General features: G+C 32.5%; 1 protein-coding gene across 1 annotated transcript in view; it reads left to right on the top strand.

Annotated features, from left to right (window-relative positions):
- LOC106478202 (Down syndrome cell adhesion molecule-like protein Dscam2) overlaps window positions 1-25,717 on the top strand; it is a 135,025-nt gene that overhangs the window by 65,721 nt on the left and 43,587 nt on the right. The window contains exons 6-15 of the mRNA XM_022381761.1: window positions 4,057-4,232; window positions 5,538-5,807; window positions 6,338-6,745; window positions 9,739-9,900; window positions 11,500-11,787; window positions 12,906-13,025; window positions 16,568-16,741; window positions 21,367-21,514; window positions 22,163-22,311; window positions 25,057-25,188. Coding sequence (XP_022237469.1) covers window positions 4,057-4,232; window positions 5,538-5,807; window positions 6,338-6,745; window positions 9,739-9,900; window positions 11,500-11,787; window positions 12,906-13,025; window positions 16,568-16,741; window positions 21,367-21,514; window positions 22,163-22,311; window positions 25,057-25,188 — 2,027 coding nt within the window. The remainder of the gene's footprint in view (window positions 1-4,056; window positions 4,233-5,537; window positions 5,808-6,337; window positions 6,746-9,738; window positions 9,901-11,499; window positions 11,788-12,905; window positions 13,026-16,567; window positions 16,742-21,366; window positions 21,515-22,162; window positions 22,312-25,056; window positions 25,189-25,717) is intronic.

The raw sequence follows: 25,717 nt of genomic DNA, 5'->3' as shown, positions 1-25,717 counted from the left end.
AAGTTGGAACATCAGCATGATGGCATATTACTGCTGGTCATTGAAACGAAATGCTCCAGACGCAATACATAAAAGAAAGACCACAACATGAGTTTTGAGACTAAAAGACGTAGATTTCACAAAAGAAAACCAGTATGAATGAGGATGCATATTCGTTTGACATCAATGTTCTTTTATTTTCTTCAGTTTATTTGTATTTTTATCAACAGACATAGTAATAAAAAATAATTCATTGTGTTAAACGAAATAATAATTTGATCTAAGTAAGAGTATTTTTTTTTCCAGATTTGTACGTTATAGAAAAAAAATTATTATTTTCGAAATCTGCGTAGCTGAGTTATGGAAAATCAGTTATTAAAACCAAAACAACTTTTACGAAGTTTAAATTCGTAAACCTGTGTTATTAGACTCTTAGTGACGTGACTTTTTTGATAATTAATTCGTTTAGCCAATGCCTTTATCCAAAGTGACTTAAAGGAATTATTTAGCTAATATTATTTCTGCAGATATGGCGTAGAATTTGGATAAAATTTTCCGAAAAGTTTGAAAAAAGTCCCCGCACGTAATACAAGGTATTACTTCTGTTGTTTTTAATCGTATTATATGTCTTTAACTTCAGCAGTGAGTAATGTAAAGATAAAACAAATAGAGATAAAAACTTAGCTTTTTGATATGTTGCTAGTAGTAAAGATGTTTGTGAACAATTTCTGCCACAATTACAGTCTTCATGTTTTGTTGTGTGTGTGTTTTTACAACTTGCGAAATGCTTGCTTTATCATTTTATTATCCACTTGAGTTATGGTGTTGAATTATTACCTGAAAAGAAATGTTTTGCGTGGGAAAAGATGAGGTATGGTTAGTTAGATCGGCCTAAGCAGCTTCTTGAATCGACATAAAATGGGATTAAAAGATGTTACATATATTATATGAAACCTTCTGACTCATGACAAACTACTTTCGAATTTTAAAAACTGCAATTCGCACAAGTATCACATATAAAAATAATAATTGTTATTTGTAGATTCTACATAACCTGTACAAAGTTCATATCAAACGTCAAACTATTTCATTGGATGCAAAAGAACAATTCATACATGTGCATCGAATCCGGACTTTTAGAATTATGATCAATGGTTTGATATAAATAAAAGGATAATAACATAATGAATACATACATGATAATCTATTTCTTTTTATTTTCTAAATGAAGACTAATTTTAAAAATCTTAAAGAACTCAAGAGTTTATTACATCAGTCAATCGCAGTCATGGTAAACGTGGGGCTTAATTTCTTGATAATGAAAGAATCCTTGAATTACCTATGAAGGAAAGTGTTTGCTTTTTTCAGTATTTCTATATTCAATGCTTTCTTTAGCCAGGGTAAACTGTGGATGTTAAGGTAACGTTCGATAACTGCACTGATGAGAGGAATTACTTTGCTGCAATTACTTTCATACAAGTTCCGCGATCCTGATGTGAAACTTCCGTCCTGTGTCTCCAATACAGTTTATGTAGTGAGCTTTGTATGCTACATTATTCAGTCAAACACGCAAGTTATTCTTCCCTGTTCTGATATTTAACAAGTTCTTCTTTTCAATTACATTTAGAAGACACCAATTTCAATTTGAAGTCTTAACAAGTTATTCTTCCCTGTTCTGATGTTTAACAAGTTCTTCTTTGGAATTGCATTTAGAAGACACCAATTTCAATTTGAAGATTTAGCTATGCCATTGAAATTATTTTATACATAGCATTTGATTAAATTGTTGGAATCGTGGTTTTATATTTTCGTTGATATATTGATTAATTCAAGTTGGATTTTTATTTTTTCAAGAAAAGAAAACAAACGTGCATCCAATTGCTCTTCTGTTTATCTATCATAACCAGAAAAAAGAGAAATAATATTACATCTGGAAGTAGTAATGTGAGTTCATATGCAATAGCCTGTATCTTTCTCTAACGTAACAAATCTTTAATGCAGCAATTTACTTCAAATAAAATTTTGTTTGACGCCAAATTATTAGATATCTGAATGCAACCCAATTAAAAGTATCTTCCCAAAAGTGTTTGTAACATAAATATTTATAATCTATAAATAAAAAGCAAAGAGATTTTTAAATATTCTTACAAATATATTTTATCCAACCAGTTTTAGTTTGGCTGGATGTTTTTTAAAATATGATAGGGTTAAGTTGTTTTTTTACCTTCATCTGGTTCAGCTCTCCAACTCTTTCTTTCCAACTTTTTTTGTTTGGAGTTACAGTGTAGAGATTTATGGATTAAATGTCTTTGACTTTGCTTACATAGCTTTCAGTGTTGGTAGTAATTAACTCTTTTTGTTATTTCTAGCATTTGTGCTTTCACATATTTGTCTTTTTTAACATATTTTTAGTTCCTGGTTTTCTTTTTTACTTAAATTGAATAACTCTTGGCATTTTTGAAACTCTTTATGACATCACTGACTTGATGTTTTATTGTTGTCTTTTTGTTATTTGACTCTCTCAAGTACTTAGGGTAGGCATTTTCTTTTAAGAGTATAGAAATAGACGTTTCAGTTTCCTAAGAACTTATATCTGTGAATAGGCTTTGTATCCTTTTAAAAAAAGACTTGTCCTCGCAACGTTTGAAAAAATCCTTAGTTTTTTCTTGCTAAGCTATTTATCTTAAAAGGATAAACATCGACTACGTCTCTCGCAATATATCCCAGTGCTTAGTTACTCTTGGTTTTGCTTTTTTTCGTGTCTAATACTATAATCTGATGGGGAAAATGTTTGTGGGTACCTTTTGCAACCTACGTTGTAAGAAACTTCTGTCAACTGTTCGTGCTTGTTTTTGACTGTCTCAAAGCCATAAAGTTGTAGCATTACGAATAAGATAATCGATATCAGATGATGTTGTTGTTTTTTATATAACTTAAAGTGTACTGGAGAATGTGGTACACTTTCTAATAAAAAGAGAAACCTATAAAAAGCGTTATAGTCGAAACTTTCGAAAAAATGTTTCCAAAAGCATACTGTATATTAATCCTATTTTCTATTTGTTATCTTAAAATAGCTGTTAATTTGTTCACATTCTACACTGTCATTAAATATTACAAATACAGATTTGGCCAAACTTTTTGCATGTTGGCCTATATTGATATGTACCTTAAGCTTTGCAAAGATAATTGATAGCAAGGTTGCCAACCCTACAATTATTTTTACTGACACACAGACAGAGAGTTGCCTTTTTTACTGACGTCTTTAAAGAAACAGATTATGCTATATACTAGTTTGCTGATAACGTTAGAATGTTACTTCATTTCATTGACTGTCCGTAAATTTACCGAAGGTTGGCTACTCTGATTCATAGACTGTGATTTGTTTTACTTTTGTTTTATATACTCAGACCATCATTTGTAAGGAAACTGTAAAATAGGAAACAGAACTGTGAGATTTAACTACCTACAATATATATATATAGTCCTAATTATTTTACTCGAAATATTTTTTGTTGTAATACTCTAACGCAATGGTTTTCTATCTGTGTATCGAGGGCTCCTCTCAGGTGGGGCATTGAAACGATACATAATTACTGAAAGGAAGCGGTAACATAATATATTGATCCCATTTTGGTCAGTTCAGTTGAAAAAAAAATGTTGGTGGTCTGCGAACAAAAATGTTTGAGAACCAGTCTTCTAAAGTTTCTCTTTTTTTACGAAATTTCCACAAAAAATATAGATTAATAATATGTTCATACTCATTAAAGGAATAAAACGCTTTGTTTTAGGCATATTTGTCTCTTTTTCAACGGACCCCTTTAACTTATAACTTTCCTTGTAATCTTATTACCACTTTACCCTCACTATTGGTAGTTTAACAGAAGCTATATAACATAATTATTCCAGTCATAATTTTCCGTAATTAACTTATAACTTTCCTTGTAATCTTATTACCACTTTACCCTCACTATTGGTAGTTTAACAGAAGCTATATAACATAATTATTCCAGTCATAATTTTCCGTAATTCACATTTGTTTTCTTTGTTAATTTAAATTGTAATACTATTTTCTTACAGATGGTATAAAGAACAACATGGAAGACTGGATCCTGTGCTGTCAACAAACCGTTTGCAAAATAATCACGGTATTTTAACCTTTCGTAACACTCTGCGGGAGGATGAGGGTCTCTATGTCTGTGTAACGAACAATAGTGTTGAGGAGAAAAGAACTAAAACAACCCTGAAGGTGACGAGTAAGTTGTAGACGGTACATAACTTACAAAAACTCAAAGTACTCAAAGTAAATAATAAGAAACTAAGAAAGTTGACTTGTTAGGTTTCATGAATGCGATTCAAAAGTTTCAAAACATAAGCTTGAGAGAAAAGTCGGTTAAATGTAATTTTGGTACTGTTGCAATGTAGCTAAATCTAACTCAAAGGTTCAGAGTATAGACCACAAGAACGCTTCTAGGACACATGTAGAAAAAAGTAGATATCGTCTGGTCTAGAAGGTTACGTAGAGAAGGTGTGGTTGTAAATTTGACTCTGTCAGTGTTCTGTAACTTGTTTTTAATATTACTTTTAATTATATTATAAACAAGTAATTTCGTTATTATCATGATTTAAATGCCTTAAACGTATGAATTTATGATATAGCTTGTTTAAATCTTACCTACTCAAAATCTGAACTCTTTACTATACAAAATATTATCTACTTAAGTAAGCTATTGATTTTATGTTAGAGGGAGTATATTTGCATATCATGATTGCTCTTGTTAAGAAGTGTTTAAGGTCACACAATTTGTTATGTCTGTATATGTGCACACATATTCTGAATGTTTATTTTTTTGTTGTTTGTTAAATTTCGCGCAAAATTACACGAGAGTTTCCTGCCCTAGCCGTCCCTCATTTTGAAATTATAGACTAGAGGGAACACACCTAGTCAACACCACGCACCGCTAGGTCTTTAATCTGACTGAATTGCGGGATTTGTTCGTCACTCTTATAACACATCCTAAGATGCAGAGCGTGGTTTTTTTAAGAGTAACAAGACCTCAGATCTACAGCATGGCACGCTGCACACTGGACCTCTTTCGGGCCAAAAAGATTTTGTGTTTAAATATGTTCATTACTTCTTTTAAGTTAAAGTGTGAATTCTGGTCTTTAAGTCAGCATTATCATGTAAAACTTGGCATTTTTTTAAATGATCCCCACTTCAAGACTATTTTGCTTTAAATTCTTACTGTCTCATGAAATGAAAGTTTAATTCTTGTCGCGAATATTATTATTCTATCAATCTTTCTTTGAAAGTTTTCTCTGGTTATCAACTCGATGTTTAACGCCCTATATGTACGTAGGTGTTTTAACAACCATTTTGCGTTTAAAGACAAATCTCTTTCATGGGAGCGCATTTAGTGTTCTAATAATATATAACAAACAGGTGTTTCTTTTTTTTTCTATAAAATTTCATCTAATTGGTGTTGTTTTCGTAGTTTTAAATTAGTTGTTTGTAATAAAGTTAAAAATTAACTTCTATACTCTCTTTATATTTTTTACAGACCGCTTACAAATAACCGTTAATCCTCAAATTCAAATCATAGAGGTGGGCAGTTCCGCTTTATTTAATTGCACCATCAAGGGCTTTCCAGTCTCTTCAATAACCTGGGTGAAGGATCAGCGCCCTCTAAGGGTAGATTCTAGAATTACTCTGTTAACCGAGTCGGTGTTGAAAATTACACCTGTACACAGAACTGATAGAGGAATGTATCAATGTTTCGTCTTCAACGACGAGGAATCCGCTCAAGGAACATCGGAGCTAGCCATAGCGGGTATCAATGCATAATTCAAACATTTTCTTTATTAATTATTTGTATTTTATTTTATTTTAGTTGGTCAGTCAAAAGCAATATTACTGATTCTATCTATCTGTAATCCATCTAATTATTTATCAATCCCTCTACGCGTATTTATTATCTACTCCTGTATGTATTATCTACTTATTGAATGGTTTTAATTAACAAATTAAAAATTTTGTTATTTTCTATCTATTTCTGACTATTAAGTATTCTTAGAAGTAGGGACCTGAAAATTTTTTTAATGGTAAAAATGTTTTAGTGTCTAGCAATATTTTTTGTTATTTTTATATAAAATAAACATATTCATAACATTTCTGCTTATCTGTCTTATCTAATTTAATCTATTTACACATTCACAAGGTGTCTAATTGGCGGTCTTTTAACATGAAAACTTAAGGAATTACGAGTATAAGTAAAAGAAGTGCTTCTGGTATTAAACACATTAAGATTATATATTTTAAAGATAAGTATACATTATGAATATTCCATATTTTTCCTAATAGATGTCGCACCAATCTTTATATCCAGCTTTCAAGAAAAAGATGTATCCCCTGGCATCTCAGTTTCTCTCATGTGCTCAGCAACGGCCAATCCATTTCCAAACATCACATGGTTTATAGATAATCAACCAGTGCACAACTCCTATCGGATAGCTCAGAATAATTACCTCTCTAGTGAAGACAACATGGTCAGCTATTTAAATATCACAGATACAAAAGTAGAAGATGGTGGGCTCTATACTTGCCTTGCATCGAATGACGTCAATTCCATAGAACATTCTAAAAGACTTAACATCCGTGGTTCTCCGTTTATTAGACCGATGTGGAACATTACTGTAGTGTCTGGTCACACTCTTGTCCTTAGGTGTCCGTATGGTGGCTTTCCCATTGAACGAATCACGTGGGAAAGAGGTAAAATGACTGAACGTTTAACCGTTACACTTATTTGTCTTTTAAAGCCGATTCGTGCCTTACCTTTAATTCAAAATACCTTATTTGTGATTAGGTTTATTATTTAGAATGATCCTTATTTTTTTATTCCAAAAACACTAAAAGTAAAATCAGTATGAATAGTTACCCAAATAATGATAATGAAGAAAATTGTTAATGAATATATATATTTTACACAATAATGTTTCTAAATTATGTTCAGGAAAGAGGAATCTTAACAATGACGAATCTTGCTTTCACTCATGAAATATTGAAAGTTCCTATGATCATCCTAGCTTTAACCAAGAAAGAATATAAGAAGTAAGGACGCACTGAGTTGACTTCTTTGTACGTTTCTTCAGTGCTCTTTGTTAGTTTGTTTTTTCATTTCGCGCAAAGCTGCTAAAGGGCTATGTGTGCTACCACTCCCGAATTTAGCAGTGATAGACTAGAGGGAAGGCAGCTAGTCAACACGACCCACTGATAACTCTTGGGATATTCTTTTACCAAAAATAGTAGGATTGACCGTCACATTATAACGCCCTCTTGATTGAAATGGCCAGCATGTTTGACGACGAGCATTCAAACCTGTGACTTGCAGATTGCGAGTTGGGCGCCCTAATCACCAGGCTATGCCAAGTTAATCCTTTAGTACTGATTAATTTTTTTTCAAGTACAAAAACTAAGTTATTGTTTTATAATTTGTAACTAGTTCACAGTTAAATGGTAAAAAGTGATATTGAAAAAGGACAATGTTATCATCCGTCATTAATTTTATATGTTTAGAAAATATGTTGTTGCTATAAAGCTTTACACCAGAATGGACTTTAAAATTACACAAAAATTAGGTTATTTTCACGAACATTTCTTTAAATAAAACAAAGATTTATAAAAATACTATAAATAAATAGTTGCGAATAAACTGGAATATCCTACTCGCATCTACTATAATTGTACAACAGCTAAGTTGAGTATTCTCAGTCAATTTTGAGATGGCAAGGCCAAGTGGCAGCATGTCGAACTGTGGGTCGTAAGGTCTAAGGTTCAAGGCGCGATATACTGTTAATACACTCACCACTTTCAACTGTATAAAGCTTTATAACTGTGAAAGTCAATCCCGCAATACTATTAAAAGTAACCACATATTCAACTGATTCTGCTGAGCGATTAACCTTCCTCTAATAAGCAGTTCCAAATTAGGATGGCTTTGACTGAACACTAGAGTCTTTGACATGGGCATCTGGCACGTAATGTTCCGTTCATGTTGAAAATACCAAATACCTCGATCATATTCAATTTATAAAAACTTTGCTTGGTGCACTGCATATATATATGTATATACATAATGATACTGAACAAACATGCAATAGGCACTATTAATAAGCTTAATATGGAATATTTGGAGAAGAATTTCGAACAAAACTGTAACAATTCTCCCAAAAGCACACCACTAGATAAGATATGTTAAAAACCTTACATTTAAAACAGTGCTTCTGTACCTTTTTCAATATCATTCACCCCTATAAGTTTTTACAACAGCTCACTCACCCTAGTTCGTAAAAAGACAAAAAAAGTACGAGAATTGATATTATTAAATTATCAATAAATTTAACGCGAAAACTTTTGACAGGAAACTCCAGCAGAACTGAAATGAAATTCTGAAGTTAAACACATTTTATCACCTCTATATTGTGTGTTTTCTAGTATTAATCAAGCATCAAACACGAGATTGTAGGATATTCAAAAGAAACGCGCATAACTTACATTGAAAAAAATGATAAAAATATTAAAGGTCCTAACGGTGAGAAGAAATGAATATTACAAAATATGTGAAGAGAGGAAGGTTAAATCTAAGTAGAATGAGTATAAGTAGAAGAAATGTGGGGAGAACCAGCTGTTTCTAACTATTAGACAGACCTACTCTGCTTAATCTTTTTGAAGCAAACTTTGTCACAGCATGGTGTTGTGATAATAAACACAACCATATGTCGAAGGCTCGTTTTAAGAATGAAGACAAGACAGATGTTTTATTGTGCATGATATGCATGAAAAATAATGTTATTTTTTTTCCAAACAATAATTTAGAAATGGACCCGAACAAGAGTATAACTGATAATACTCATTCACCCATCATTCTTATTCATCCTAATTATGATCTCATTAACCCCTGGGTGAACCATTCACCCAGTTGAGAAGCACTGCTTTAAAAGATTTGCATTGATAACTTCTTATAATGTCTTCATTCATAGTACTTATATAATTTTAAGCTGAACTGGTCCGTATCTTTTCAAAACACAAAGAAAGTTATACTATTTAAACGCAGACTCTTAATTCTGAGCCATCATTGACCGTTAAGAAATTAATACAAAAGAATAATTCAACCCATAAAGATATCTTGTTTTTAGCAATCATTTTAACTTAAATACTACATAATCATTTTAATAAACAAAATTTGTTCTTTTCAAACAGTTTGTTTGTTTATAGTTAAGCACAAAGTTGCACAATGGGCTATCTGTGCTCTACCCACCACGGGTATCGAAAACCGGTTTCTAGCGCTGTAAGTCCGCAGACATACTGCTGTGCCACTAGGGGCTTTTCGAATAGAGCGTAAATATATCGACTTTTATGTTGTTTTTTTTCCTCAGAAGAGTTTCTAGTTAAGAGAAGTAAGCTATATATATACATATTTATTTTACCTTCAATTAATATTAATATTTATATCAGTCCAATAAATACGAAGAGGACGTAATGATTAAATATTCTCATGTTGATAAGAGATTAAATGAAAAGTTTAAATAATCTTAATGTCAGTGAAGTAATCTCAGTTTAATAGTCTATTAATAGCACTTCTATATCTTATAAATAGTATATTGATTTACATTTGGTCAACAGTATTTAATAAAGCTATTATTGTATCTATATACTTTATACTCTTAATGTTTTCATACTGATGCTGATGTTTTCATTAATTTCAGGAGGAATTCTTCTTCCCCTTAGTCATAGGGAAGAGATCGACGAATATGGAACGTTAATTATCCGCAATGTTCATAGACAGATGGATAAAGGAAAATATACTTGCACAGTAAGAAATCCGGAGGATCAAATTGCCAGTGGCTCTACTTACGTCTCAGTGGTAGGTAGGTCATGAGCAACGAGGTAATGTTTATTTTATTCAATTTTTTTCTCATGGTTTATAAGAACAAAAGACCTCATTTATTGTGTACCAATCGGAAGTACAAGGGCGTGATATAGAATTATGCCTACAGCTTCTTAATTCAGCTTTGTTATAATATAAATGGGTTTTATCAGAATAACCACCTTCGCTTTCTATTGGTCTAATTGGTCTAAAGCAATACCTGGCTTCTCTACTGATTTCACGAAACTACTTGATCTTCCCCTTTTTTCATTTAAATAAACGAAGTGATTTGGCATTTAACTAAACGATTTATTCAATTTTCCACTCAGTCTTAAGTATCTGAAGTTCTGTAACGTATTTTCTATACTTAAAGAAAAAACTTGTCCGTAATGAAATAGCATAGACATATACAAAAATTAAAAGGACATGTAATTCAATGACTAATCCCATAACTCTAATCACTAACATTGAGGTTTTGCAATTTAAAAAACTTTAAATGTAGTGTTTTGCTATTTTTAAACATGACAGTATAAAGAAAGCGAAATTTAGTATTTCATAAAAAAATAGATGCTTAGATAAAAAAACTGGATTTCGAAAGCGATTCTTTAAATTGCAAAATCTCCATGTTATTGTTAACAAGTCTGAATCACTCATCTTGGAGTTAAAATACCTGTCTCACACGGAAAAAACAAATGTTCTAATCGTTCTAACTCCTGGGTAGTAAAATGAGAATGAAGCTAAGTCACTATGTGAAATTAAGGTAGGCTACAGAATACGCATGAAAGAACTTAGTCATTTGTCTTAATGCTATTGTCCTATTAATACTGCAAGCAAGATATCGTAGTAATTCTTGTTCATAGTTTTATTGTTATATATATTAGTTCATACAATATCTCGTAATTAGACATTTCTTATTAATTCTAATTTGTTTATTTTGTTCTTTGATCTGGACATTAATCTTTCTCTGATTGCTCTCCTCAATAACTGATATTTATTCTTCCTATACTTTGCTTGTTGTTGCTCAAACCTCTAACAATGTATTTTTAAAATGGATACCAAACACTTTTAAATTATTATCTGTTTAAATAAATCAAGTTTTTTATCTACCTCCGTTATATTTTACCTTATTTTAATAGAGCGCGTACATAAATAAGAAATTAAGAAAACATAGTTTAAATACTTCAGTTTTTATTATTTTTTTATATTTGAGTATCGACGTGTAACGTTTTGCGGCTCGTTTTGTATCCAATACTTTGTTTTAACTCTTCTTGGAACCTTCTGCTCATATCTGTTTTCCTGTAAAATGTTAATACTGTAAGAAAACACTATTAAACGTTAATTAATCGAGAGAATACCTGTTAGGTGTTGATTAATTTTGTAGAAGACCTATTAAACTTTAATTCCTCGTAGAAAATGCTTGAAGTTTTAATTACCTTAAGAAATAATTACCACCTTCTATTTTACTTCTAATCAACTTTTAGGTCGTTAATTATTAATGTTATTTACTAAAATATCAAACAATGCCCTATTATGACTTTGGCTAAGGATACTTCTATTTGTGCATACTGAAATCAGTTATTTTCTTTCTTTTTTTTTTCAGTGGCTCCAGTGATTGACGAAAATTTTTTCCCCAAAAAAGTAACAGTGACAGAGGGTGTAAAAGCTCGTCTATATTGTAGCGTGATCGAGGGAGAACCCCCCATAAGAATACACTGGGAAAAAGAAATGCAACCAGTGACTAGTCAAGATCACATGACTGTAGACAATTCACATGATTCTTCAGTAATCATTTTTCACCGTGTAACAGCACTTGAGAGTGGAACTTACATGTGCATTGCCTCCAATAGGGTGGCCTCGGTGAACAAAACAACAGAATTAATAGTGAATGGTAAACTCTTATGTTCAAATTATAGATCAAAACTTCTAAAAACCGAAATCGCTGAACTTACTAGGTTTCTTTAAATATCATTTATTAATTTTATCCTACATGTTTTCTAAGTATCGTGAATGTTCACATTGCTTTCACACCGCGTTTTATCGTAATCTCAGTGACTTTATAAGTCTCCTTTTCATTGTAAACACTGAAGAACGTTTTAAACTTGGAGGCAGTTCTTTATTATAGCAGATTCTAGAACTGCACGACTTCGCAAGGGAAACATTAACAAGTCCCTCAGAAGCCAAGGGGTGTCTTTACACTACAACTTGTTAAATATTAAATCCGGAAACTCCCAAAGAGGGTGGTTTGGACGTATCTTTTCGAAACAAGTCTTTGTTTCTTAATTGATATTTTTAAGTGAAATACAGCATACTTCCATACTAGCTACTACTAAGGTCTAACCGCTGGGAGTAAATTCAGTATATATCAATAAAGCTACATTTTCAGCATCATTAATTAAGCAATTGCCAACCTTTTATGCCTCTGCTATCCATTTTAAGTTTAGCTTTCAATTGAGATGCGATCACCTGCAATTCGGTAGGGAAGGTCGAAAATCACTATAATCAGCAATAGGATGAGCAGACAAGAACATTTTGAAAGCAGCTACAGGCATAATATTGTACTCGGCTTCTTGTGCTTGGCTGTTAAGCTCGTACTACACTGACGAATTTCACTCACTTCACCGCTTCAAATCACTTTTCGCAGCCTCAATGCTAAAATATTGCGGGAAATGTCTTCTTTTTAGCCAATAAAAATATATATAAAAACAAATTCAGTTCAAATTAAGAAAAACCGGATTGTGCAGTTTTTTGTTGGTGTTTTTTTCCAACAAAAATGTCCCTCACTGGCTCATCAGGGGGCCTGTTCAAAACATATAAACTAACTTCTTATGTTTCCGAGAACATAAATAAACAAAAAGTAAATCAACGGTTTTACAAGATAATGATAAGAAACTACCTATATTACTCAAAATTATTATTTACTGCCAACGAACTGAGCTTGAGTTATAACCTGTAACTTAAAGTTATTGACTTGTTTTTCCATTTAGTGTAATTTTTCTTTTTATTCAGTACCGCCTCGTTGGATAATTTCTCCTAAAAATGCATCCGTTGTGGAAGGAAGAGACGTTTATCTTCACTGCTCAGCAAATGGATTACCACAACCAACTATAATATGGAGAAAGGCCAGAGGTAACACTAATAGGATAAAAACTCATGTTTAATTATGCCATTTCAGTCATGTTCTCGCCAAGTCCATTGCGTTTCTCAGATAAAGTTCAAAAGCTGCTGTAGAAAAAGGTGGGTAGCTTTATAAGTCTTCCACCAACATTCACCCTATTAGGCTTATGTCCATACTAAACCCCATTCCGTTCTGGTGATCCGCTGTGGCTGTAAGCGCTTCCCAAAGTTAACTGAACTGCTTGTACTTCTGATATTACAGTTTTCCTTGTCAGGTTAGAAATCTCCGGTGATTTCCAAGGTATTTTATTGTGAAGTTCTGAAGTTGAAGCACCATTAGCTTTATGTATCTTTACTTCATTTTAACACACTTTGCACTTGGCATAGCAGTGGAGAAGATATTTTTACAAGCTTTAATAATCTTTCTTGGAATGGATTTCTTCGATAGCATTAGGTTGTTCTTTCCTTGTTTGTTTTCTTTTCAATAATAAGGCTTCTCTTGTACTATTCAATGATCTATAACAGTTACACGTGCCTGAAGGGTTAATTAAGCTTGACCATCTGAGGTTAAACATAACAGATCGCTATACTTCTTACTAAGACGTTTTCGTATCAGCATAGTAGAGCCATACGCTACAAACACACTTTAGTGGTTAAAACTTTTATATCCATACAGTAAAAGCTTTATAGTCTGATCTATAAAACCGTCTTAGCTAAGTCTGAAGGTTAATAACTATTTGCAGAGTATGATCAAAACATGTTAAAGATTTAAAATATTCAATGCAAATCAGCAATGTCTCATATCTTTAAAATCTTGTTATACCTGTATAAGCATATTTCATAAAACATGATCGTTCACATTTTATTCATACACATCTGTTAAGAGTAAACTAAATGTGCAGCTTCTAAACATAACAATATTTAATATCACATATGAAAGGCGTATTACACTTTTTGGAACAGTGATTGAATTTAACACACTAGTACTGAAGTCTTATTTTACCAGAAGACTATGATTTTTCTGCTTTCCCTGCTTCATAACAGTGGTCCTGTATCGATCATGCCATGAAATGTGGTTTTTCGGAGAGCAGCCATGTCAATATTTCACCCAGCTTCTTGAGCAGCTTTGCATAAACAGCTGATCTGTTAGGTTTACTACTTCTAAGCAGACGCTTAGCAGAACAAAGGTAGAAAAATTCGAAAGACTTGACAAGAATGTCGTTGAGCGGCATTGCTGTTACTGTAGTTTCTTTGGCAACATTTCTCAAGAAACCTGCTGTTCATTTCAAGAAACTTGTGAGCCTTGTTGTTTGTCTTTTGGGGTAGGGGGGATCAGAGGGTTCTGCTTCATGACCACAGCCTTCACTTTTCGGATGGATCCTTGGCCCAAATTGGCTTAATTAGTATGATTTCAGAACCCTTTGTTGTTCTAAACGCTCTATTGGGCAAGTTTTTCCACTTCAATAAAGAGCACTAAAGACTTCCTTATTCAAAATGTTGTGCTTTTGATCGCCTCCAATTTTTGAAGGCAATTTGCAAGCCTGGTTGGGCGGATTGCTTTATATGTAAAACAGAGGCTTGTTTATCATACCATACATATAGAACCATCTCTACACTCGTAGAGAAAATAGCTGACTTTCACATGTTTCCTTAATTTTTGCATGACCCACAGATTTAACTTTAATATTCTGAATCTTTTCCCTTTTACGTAAGTCAATATATATTTATCATTATATTGTCTAAAAACATGACAGACAATGTTTCTTAACGTCTACAACAGAGCGTTTAGTATGTTATATCAAAATGATTGAATTATGCATATCGTCAATGTGGCAATCACAGCCGATATAAAGTCTAGGGTGGAACGGAACGTATAAGAACTACATTTCGACACTATTTGGCGTTGCATATGTAGTGTGGTGCTACTGAAAACTGATCACTTTGGGAAAGGGTATGTAACAGCTCTTTCAAATGTAAAATATTCGTACATCAGATCATAAAGATGTGTTCAGATCGAGAATTTCCAAGATGGGAATATTTCTTGTACTTAATGAAATTGTAAAACAAAGGGATATAAATGAAATTGGGACACTAGGACCATTCAGAAAGGAACTTTCCACAAATCAAACCCAAACCGTGATAAGCAAAGCATGGTGTCTTGTAACAGATGACAATTCAAGTACACAAAGATCAGTGACTAAAACTGTCTACGTGTCCCAGGGAACAGTACACCAACTAATCAAGAAGGATCTCAGTCTGTAAACAAAGCCAGAAGGGTATGAGTTCACCAAGATAAGATAAGGCTTCCAGTCATACCTCACTTTCAACAGTCGCATACTCCAAGCAGCTAGAGAATGAAATGTGTATATTCAGGTTATTCCTTACCAAGACATACCAATCTAGTCATCTATGAATTTCTTTGAGATTGGACTATGGAAACGGACGCTGGGAAACCATTGTCCTCGTTCACTAGATGAAATATGAAAATCATTCATGGAGCAGTGACATGCTTTGGGCATAACAGCCTTGTAATGGAGCATTTTGAAATGGAAACTACGCACAGTTGTCAGACAGAGCATGACCGGACGTAGTTACATTGGCTATAACGGCGTGGCGAGGCTTCAAACTCGTTTTAGTATAATGTCCTTAAGAATATGTTATATGCTCATGTGGAAACCACGCAGTTAACCTCTTATTCATATTTAATCTGTTATCCTCAGATTTAGAGCCTTGACTGCACTCCTTTAGACAATACTTTTATATTCAGTTAAACTGCATGATTAGTGCATCATGCTATGGATCTGCAGGTCCAGCATTCTCATCCCGATACCGCAAAAAAAATAGAAACTTAAATGCACTTCGCACTTTGGGGTTGTGGGTACGCTATAAGGGTGATGGTCAAGTCCCTCTATTCAGTCAGACAAGCATACTCCAAGAGTTAACAGTGGGAGTTGTATTTAGTAACTTTCAAATTTTATTATCACTGTCACTGCCAACTTACTATTTCAATGCCAATGACAAAAAACTGAACTTATGAAGATCTACAATAAGTAGTAATATATAATTCATAATGTTGTACACGTCGTTGTTGTTTTTCTTTCGTGGTAACTCATTATACGCACACACACATTTATATATATATATATACATATGAATTTATTAAAATCAATGGTCTGAGAGATAATATGCACAGCAATAATATATATATATATATATATATATGCGGCAAATCATGGATTATTAAAAAATTAAGTTGAAGGTATTTTTATATTTCATGTTAAGTCATTATGAAACTTAATAGGGGTCACAAATATTTCAAAGTGAGTTACTTATCTTTCACAGGAAACACATACAACACCTTTATTTTATACTAATACCAAAAGAAATACTATTTAAACTACACTGTAAACAGAAAATCAACCCTTTTAAATGGAATACTCACTAAAACGAAAGCTTTATCTTGCAGCCTAGAAGGAAGCCTAGCATAACATTTGCACTATTAAAGAAAGATAATTTTGATTTTTCAAATTAAATGTTGGTGTCTTATTTTTTAGGACAAAATCCAGGAGACTTCATTTACTTATACTCTAACATTCGAGTGCAGCTTTTTGGCAACGGTACTTTGCTTGTTAGGAAAGTTGAAGAGACGGACGAGGGTTACTACTTGTGTCAAGCAACAAATGACATTGGCGCTGGTCTCCGTCAGCATGTCTTTCTTCAAGTTCACAGTAAATATTTTGAAATTTGTTAAAGTTTGTCATTCTTAAAGAAATATAAGAGCATCTAGTCTTATAATGACTAATATTTAGATCATTATGTCTTGAGAATATTATTCACACCTTAAAAGAAAGACTCGTTTTGTTGTGAACTGTATAATAATTTAATTTATTTCAGACGTTTTGTATTGTTTGCAGAGTAACTTTTGGCATGTTGTAGTAATGACTTGTGACGCTAAAAAATTTCCTGAGTGTCTCGAATTTTCCTGTAACTTTGGAGAAAATATATTGTTATAATATAGAAACATTCAAAGAGAGAGTCAGTTAGTTAGTAAGCTAGTCTACATGTATATGTCTACCAATTTTGATTTTGTGCCGTAGATACAAGAAGTTTAAAAAGTGATGGTTCCATTTTAGTTGTGAATTAAGCAGAGGGATCATAACAAATTTGAAGAAGTACAAAACGATATTTATGAAGTCCAGAAATATTATAGCAGCAAAATCAACGACATAAAGAAGAACATCAATGATGTAATAAAAGATCTAGAAAATCAGTTTTAAGTGCATGGACCAAACGAATTACACCTTTTCCAAATCTGACCAAGAATTGTAACCCCATACCACCAGCCATGAAATACCAAATAGGAGAACTACTGATGAGCCACCTATGGGCGGAGGACCTTAACTATACTAGTCCAGTTATATAACTACCTAATCCAGTTCTGGAATTTAACTGATCAGTTCAACAACATCGCCCATTTGAAAAATCAACAAAGTATGATGGAAAAGAAACTGTGGGAAGGATTTCAGGCTTAGTTCGAAATAATTTCCAAAGCAGATGGGTGAATAGTGAACAACAAGTTTGCCACCCATTTAAAAGAACCAACCTTAGCAAAATTACGTAACCCTCCAGCTGAGACACGTAACAGAAATCAAGCAGTGATGGCTTCCCGATAGAATATGTTTGGAGTGATACAACAGAGGAAGTTTCCAAAGCAAATTTCATGAACAGAGTATAGAGGAAAGACGAAACATTAGCCGAACTTGCGAAAGACATGGAAAGATTTGCCCCATTTATCTTACTGGATGCTCATCGTAAAATGATGTATTCGTTGACACGTTAACATTTCATGTATGACATAGTGGATGAAGACATGTGAATTAGATTAAAACATGGTAGGTGTACGTTAATAAAGTTAGCTGTTCATGGAACTTGAATCAGTTTAAGTCGCAGATAACAATTCAATTCACTCTCCGGGAATTATGACATTATTAAATCAAACAGTGTAAAAACATCAACCTTTTTTGATGAAGGTCTAAAAGAGCTCAACTAATTCATTAGAAAATTTTAAACTGAAAATGAAGAAGTAAACCATACGACGGAGGGTGTTTCAGTTGCAGCTTCAAAGCACATATTGCCAGGAACTGTAAACAAAATCATTTAATTAGATAGCTGCTTACTGAAGGTGGAGGATGTTAACCATAGGGAAAAGGTTTGAACTGTAGCTTAAAATAACATGTTGTTAAAAACTGCTCCAGAAAGATGAAAGGAGAAGGAAATTGCAATAGGAGACTGTGATGAATAAGTCATTCATAATAACTCAAAGAGACGATATCTTGTGGCTGAGAATACTCCACCTATCCCAACAGAAATAAAAAATATATTCGATTTATTGATGAGAACCACTACACTGGTTCTACACCTACAATTGTTCGACTTGATCTGGTAATAAAAGGCAGAAAACTGCTTACTCAAGAGATTAAGTAAGAATATGGACATAAATTTCAAACAAGAGGAAAGTTGGAAGTAACGCTCACTATGGGAAGCTTCTCTACACAACATAATGTGTAGGTAGGTGACATCGAGGAAGAGTGCATATTTGGAGCTGACTTCATACGGAAACATCGATGTGAGGTGTTATTAGCGTCAAATAGCTACAAAGTCTATGATAAGGAAGTACATGTGCTTTATATGACAATTACACCAATAGAAATTGGACTTCAAGTAATAACAAAGATGGGCGTAAATGGTAATGAAAAACAGCCGACATGGAGTGTAACAGAGCAGAATCCAGAAGAATAGGTGATCCAAGCTGATGGTTATCGGTTGTAATCGTCTGTGGAAAGACGTCAACGGGAGAACAGTTACTTGCTTAATTTCCCTGAAAACTTCACCAGGAGTAAGTTGCCCTGCTGGAAAACACGAGATTCCTGTCGAGACCACATTCAGTGTGCCACCAAGGATGGAGCCACTAATGGATTCCTTCGTCCAACTACCTTGAAATAACTCCTCCAGCGACAAAACAGCAAGTGGCAGTAAAGAGAGATCATCTTTGTATCATAGTTCAAGAAAATAAAGCAACTAAAAATATTTGATGGCAGGACAATATAAATGCTATTGTTTTTTGTTTTTGTTGTTTATTTTACAGCAAAGTCAGAATAGACTATCTGCTGTATCTAAAGCGGAGAATCTAACCCCCGCATTTTAATGCTGTAAGTCCGTAAAATTATCGCTGTCTCATCGGGTGACATTTAAATATTATGAATCAGTAAGGAAAGAAATACTGGCTTGTTGATCAAAATTAAGATTGTACTTTGCGTTTTGATAATTTTAGTATTGATTCAATGAATGTCATTTTAGATGTTAATTGTTAACATGATTGTTAATGTTTTTAATAATAAAGAGGGAGTATATTGCTAATTATGGGATCTAAGTTCAGGGAACTTCACAATTCAGGATGGAGATAGTGTTATGAACTGTGTTTCAATATTTCAATTTAAACCTTTTATATTGTTTGTTAGGGAGAGTTTTAGCTTGACATATTTATGATGTGTAGCACTTATAAATGTCCTCAGTATTTAGATTTGACGTGACATCTCACAATTTTTTTCAGATTGGGGGGAAATTATTGTAATAATATAAAATCTCCAAAATGTTGGTCAATTAGTTAGTCAGTGAGCTAATTCATTAATTGGTGAATCTGTTAGTCAGCCAATTTTGTGTTTGTACCGTAGACATGAGGGGATATACTAACAAGTAAGTAACTGTTCAGTTTTATTTGTGAGTTATGCCTATCACTTACTTAAATGTACTGGACTTTGCATTATTTTTAACGGAATGATCAAAAATAATCTGTCGAACGCTAGGAATATTGGATATTTTTTCTAAATGTTTAAAATGGTTAGTTGTATTTGGCTTAACCAAACGCTTGCATTGCCTAAAATTGGTTAATAATAAATACTTTTCCAACAGTGTCTCAATATTACGTTACATAACCAAGAGAAAAGAAAATGTATGAGACAGTCAGATTACGTTAAAGTAAATCATATATTCTATAATGTCTACATTCTGTTAAAACCTACTTGTACTGGTTTCTTTATATATAGATTTTCTTCATTGTTGTGCTCGCGTTATACACATATATGTTTCTAAATTGAAATTGGACTTTAACAGTTAAATTACTATAATTATATACACAGATTATGCAAATACTTTATTTCAAGATAAGTGAATTGAAACTGGCGTCGAGAAGAAAATTCAAGAATATTTTAACATTTACCTCTTACTTCAAGAATATTGTACGTAACATTACAGTAGCCTCCTTTTTTAACTTAATGTTGTTAGTAGAAGACCAGAAAGGCATGGCTCATTTCGAAGGCTTCCCGCAAAAACACATTCTAACTTTTTTCTTTTTTTTTTTTCATCTATTATTTATTTCATGTGAAGATCTATTGTTTTTTTTAAACAAAAAACAACATATTTAAAATATCATGCGAGAACAACGAACAAATTAACTGCGATTATGAGACAAAATTAAAGACTGCGTATTTTCAATGCATAAGAGAATAATTTATTCGTCCGTGAAAAGTCTAGAAAAATTTCAACACTTTCTTTCCTCATCTGAACAACAAAATATAACAAGTTTGAGTTATGCAAATGTGTATATTAGATGATAGCTAAATCAAAAAAAAAATTATATATATATATATATTGTTCATATAAGTAGTATACTTAACCTATAATAATGAAATGTTAATTAGTTTGTATGTTTCAAATTCGTAATTTTATGTTATTTTCCTTTAATCATTCCTTCATTTGTTGAATACAAAATGATACAAAAGATAAAGGAAGAAACTTCAACTATGAAAGTATATGCACAAATTTCTTATAATAAAAAGCAAAGCAGTTGGTTATAGGCCTGGAATGGCCTGGTGATTAGGGCGCTCGACTCGACTCACCGAACATGCTTGCCCTTTCAGCCGTAGGGGTGTTATAATGTAATGGTCAATCCAAACTATTCGTTGATAAAGAGTAGCCCAAGAGTTGCTAGCGGGTGGTGTTCACTAGCTGCTTTCCTTGTAGTCTCTTAGTTTTAAATTAGGGATGGCTAGCGCAGATAGCCCTTGAGTAGCTTTGCGCGAAATCCAAACCATGTTGGTTATAATGCATGATTTAAAGCACAAAAGAAAATACTATCACGACATATTAATATTAGAATCTGACAGAGAGTATAATAAAACACTTGAAATTGTAACTTCGTTACTTTGAATGCTTCCATAAGGACAAATGTACCGAATTTGAGTTATTGTAAAACTGTGCTCAATTTATTCAGTTTTATTAATACTCTCTTTTTCAGCTTCACCTCAGTTCGATTTGCCATACAGGAGTCAAACAGTACAAAAAAATGAAAATATAGTTATGGCTTGTGCCGCTAGAGGAGAACAACCAATGAAAATCATTTGGAAAAAGGACAGAAATGAATTAAATAATTCAAAGAACACACGGTAACTTTATGTATTTCAATTACTTTCTTCTTATTCATTTCATCTTTTCATTGTAATGACTTTTTATATTACCCGTATGCTCAAAATAGGTCTTCTTATAATATACAGCTAGAAAATTCTGTATTTAATTACATTAACATAAACTCATTCAAATGTTTTACTCTACGACAAATAATTTAAACTCCACCAATAAAGTAGAAAGACAACTTGTATATTAAAACTCATGTGCTTGATCAAAAGTAAGTTTAAATTGTTAATATCCTCTTTTGTTTTTTCTGTGACCGATTCTAGTTGTGATATTAAAATACGCGAATAACTTTATAATCGAAATAAAATATTTGTAAGCGCTTTGGGAAAGAATAAAACATTAAAATGGCAATTCTATTGTTAACGTATTTTGTCAGACATTTTCGTGCGAAATTTTTAACATTAATTGTTATTTATGGTAATTATATCTCTATATATACCATTAATATGTATACTACCATAAACTGTATTATGTTTATTTGTTTGCTTTTTAGCACAGCTGCAGAATTAACTATTTGTGATATGCCCACCGCAAGAATTGAACCTCGAATTTTAGCCTTATAAGCATTTAAGCATACCGCTAAGCTGTATGAAAACATTAAACTGTATTCTTTTACAAAGGTTTTTGATTAAAGAAGATAATGAAGAAGGAAAAAAGGTATCAACGCTCACTATTACCAAAGCCTTAAGGCAAGACTCTCACCTCTACTCTTGCTTTGCTTCCAACAAGTTTGGAGAAGATGAGACAAACATACAATTAATTGTACAAGGTAAACTGCGTTAATGCATTTGTATTCAAATTTAAGTGTCCAAGTTACTAGCTTAATCAGAACTTCTCATGCAAAACCACACTCTCGGCAACTTTACCAAATATTTTGAAACCATACTATTATGTATTTCGCTTGCATCGGAATACAATCACTATCATTTCCTTAACAGCAACGAATCATCATGACAATAAAATGTCGTGACTGAAGTAAAAGGGGTTACCTAGGCAATTGGTACGATCCATTAAAACTTTCGACCAGCTCACATTTAGAATATGACAACGTATATTATATTATATTCTGTTTGTGTTAGCTTGTATGATAAATAATAACATAGACTATCTGCTTATATATACTTAGAAACTGAATTAGTCTTATGCTACATACTATATTTATTTAAGCATGTAAGATAGACCTTACGCTAGCTTTAATAATTGTTATCTTCAGATTCATAAGGTCACGCAGAGAACGCTAGCGAAATGCGTCTAAGAGATCATGATGAAAACATTAATCATTGATACTGATAAGTAAAAGAAGATTAAGTATACAGTAGCTAATTAATAAAATAATCAGGTTTACAGTTTTTGCGCAGTGCTATATAAAGGGTCAACTGCGCATAGCCGTCCATAATTTTGAACTGACAGACTAGAGGGAAGGCAGCAGCTGGTCAACAGCACCTATACCAACACTTGAGATACTCTTCTCAGATTGAAGAATGGGATGTAACTGTCACTCTTATTGCGCATTTTTAAAACAACGGGTCACAAACCATGAATCCTCAGATTCACACTCCAGAAACACTACTAACCATAAGAGTATGCTCGGACCTGTAATTCAGAACGATTAAAATATTTCGATTAAGACCAAGTGTGTTTATGATAAGCAAAATTAAAGAGTTAGAAGGAAAATAAATAAAACAGTAAAATACAATAAATTTCAAATTGAGAGTAAAAATATGAAAAGTCGCAAAAATATAAAGCATAATTATCATAAATATATTTAAAAGTGTTTAAAAATTAAAGAATAAAAAAACGTTGGACCTGCTCAGTAAGGTCGTACGTTTTGTTGTTTTTTATCTTTAGCGCAAATGGGCTATATGCACTCTGTCTACCACGAGGAGTCAAACCCAAGATTTTAGCGTGGTAAGTTCGTAAACTTACCGCTGACCCACTACCCACTAGAGAATGTTATTCGTTTTTGCTGCAATAAATACGTACATAAATTTTAGCATAAACTTTTTCTTATGGTAGCCATACATATTTCAAACTTGAGTTTATAAATTAACCTTACATGCGCAATGAGCACAGAGTATGCGAGATTGGATTCAACTTCTTTGTAAATCCCTTAATTATTGCCCTCCTATATAAATAAATTGTAATATAGTTCAGACTAGTTTATTTCCATCTAATTCGTAATACCCTCTGGCAAAATACGCTAAGTCATTTTCATGTATTTCAGTAATTGATGACTAAATATTTTTTGACCTCATGTTTTACAGGTTTCATCCTACAAGGCTGAGATTCACAACTTGCTGTATTATGTAAAATAATTTAATTCTGTTGCCATGAGTTAAAATAATGGAAATATTGTTTTCTTAATTTATGTAATCAATAGAAGTTACCAGTCGTCTGAAGATGTTTCAAATTCAATCATTTGCACTCCTGCTCTATGGCTTGATGTTGACCAGAAATATGTACATGACATACTGCTAATACTCTGAAGAGAACAATATTATTTTTTCAGTTTGCGTTGCTTTATAATTGAGTAGGCTAATTTTACATATCAATAAAGGCTGATAAAAACAATTGAAAATGTTCGTGTATGCCTCAAAAGAACAAAATTTTTATATATATGCAGAAAAACTAAACGTTATTTTAAGTGCCTCTTTTAAAGATCAAAATTTCCAACCGCTACTAAAAACAAAACATGACATAAATATATACCGAACGGGGTTTTAAAAAAAACGGTAGAACTGGTAGGATGAATGCATAGTAACTTGGTGCAGTTAAGACGTAATCAAGTAAACAGATTTTTCATAAGTTATACACTATACGTTATAATCGAATATTAATTTCAATGCAATGTAAAGACACTAAAAGGGGGTTAAATTGGGGCAGAACCGTCCGGAACGGTGTCCCACCTCTTGATTCAAGATCTTCTGATTGAAAAAAAAAACGCCGTTCCCCTTTATCGTCTGAAATATCGATAAGTCGACTTAATACACAAAAGTATAAGTGATTTGCTGCTTTCTAATTTCTCATTCACAGATTACAAACAAGTTTTAAAAATGAAATAAAAATTATTCTCTGTAAGCAAGTTTGTCGATTTCTTGGAGGTTATGTACAAGTATGTTGTATAAAATTCTCTTCTGTATTTGTGATGGTTATTATATGTTGATGTCGCTTCTATTCAGCATACCCTTGACATCTTCAATAACTATAATTACATCTTAACAAATATTCAAGTAATATATTTCTATTGATATTGATATTAAGGAGGGAGACTGGCTTTGGTTTAGAAATTTATCGTTTCTTTGGTTTTGTTTAAATTTAATATCAGTATTTCCTAATTTAGCTTCTATTCAGCATACCCTTGACATCTTCAATAACCATAATTACATCTTAACAAATATTCAAGTAATATATTTCTACTAATATTGATATTAAGGAGGAAGACTGGCTTTGGTTTAGAAATTTATCGTTTTTTTATTTTATTTAAATTTAATATCAGTATTTCCTAATTTTTCAGAACCACCTGACCCTCCTTGGAATTTAACCGTGCTTAACGTCACAAGCAGAACAGTAACATTTCATTGGTTAAACGGCTTCAGCGGGAACAGCCAGATACTTCGCCAACTCGTTCAATATAAGCTACTTACAGGCAAGTTCTTACCATACATTATAGAAAAAAATGCATAACAATGTATAACGTTGGTATCATGGTTGTATTGTAAAATAATTTACAAGACATTCAATGAAAGTATAATATATAGATGGTATATAGAAATGTGATATGTGTGTAGGCAAGGAGTTCACGTAGCGAAAAAAAAGTGTACCGTTATGAAGAGTATAAAAATTAAAATAGTTGGCTTAACATCGGGAAAACTCGTATATAATTTATTTCGAACGATGAAACAATAGACACACACACCTAAGAAGGGTAATATTATATAAGAAAAGCAACAAGTGATGTTTTATGAAACTAATTTCCCGCAAATTTTCACAGTTATTCACTATCAAACGCTTAAAACAGAAATTTGACAATAATTAAATCTTTTCAAAGATGACGTTATTTTATCGTGATGTATATACGTTGTGTGTGTGTCGATAACCATGATTTTTGTTGTAGATAAACAAACACCCTCAGATATCAAAAACCTTTTCGTCACAATTCTGTTTGTTTGCTTGTT

The sequence above is a fragment of the Limulus polyphemus genome, unplaced genomic scaffold (genome assembly GCF_000517525.1).
Source record: "Limulus polyphemus unplaced genomic scaffold, Limulus_polyphemus-2.1.2 Scaffold189, whole genome shotgun sequence".
In the NCBI taxonomy this organism is placed as follows: domain Eukaryota; kingdom Metazoa; phylum Arthropoda; class Merostomata; order Xiphosura; family Limulidae; genus Limulus; species Limulus polyphemus.
The sequence above is the reverse complement of the archived record's forward strand: the minus strand, read 5'-3'. Positions and strand labels throughout refer to the sequence as shown.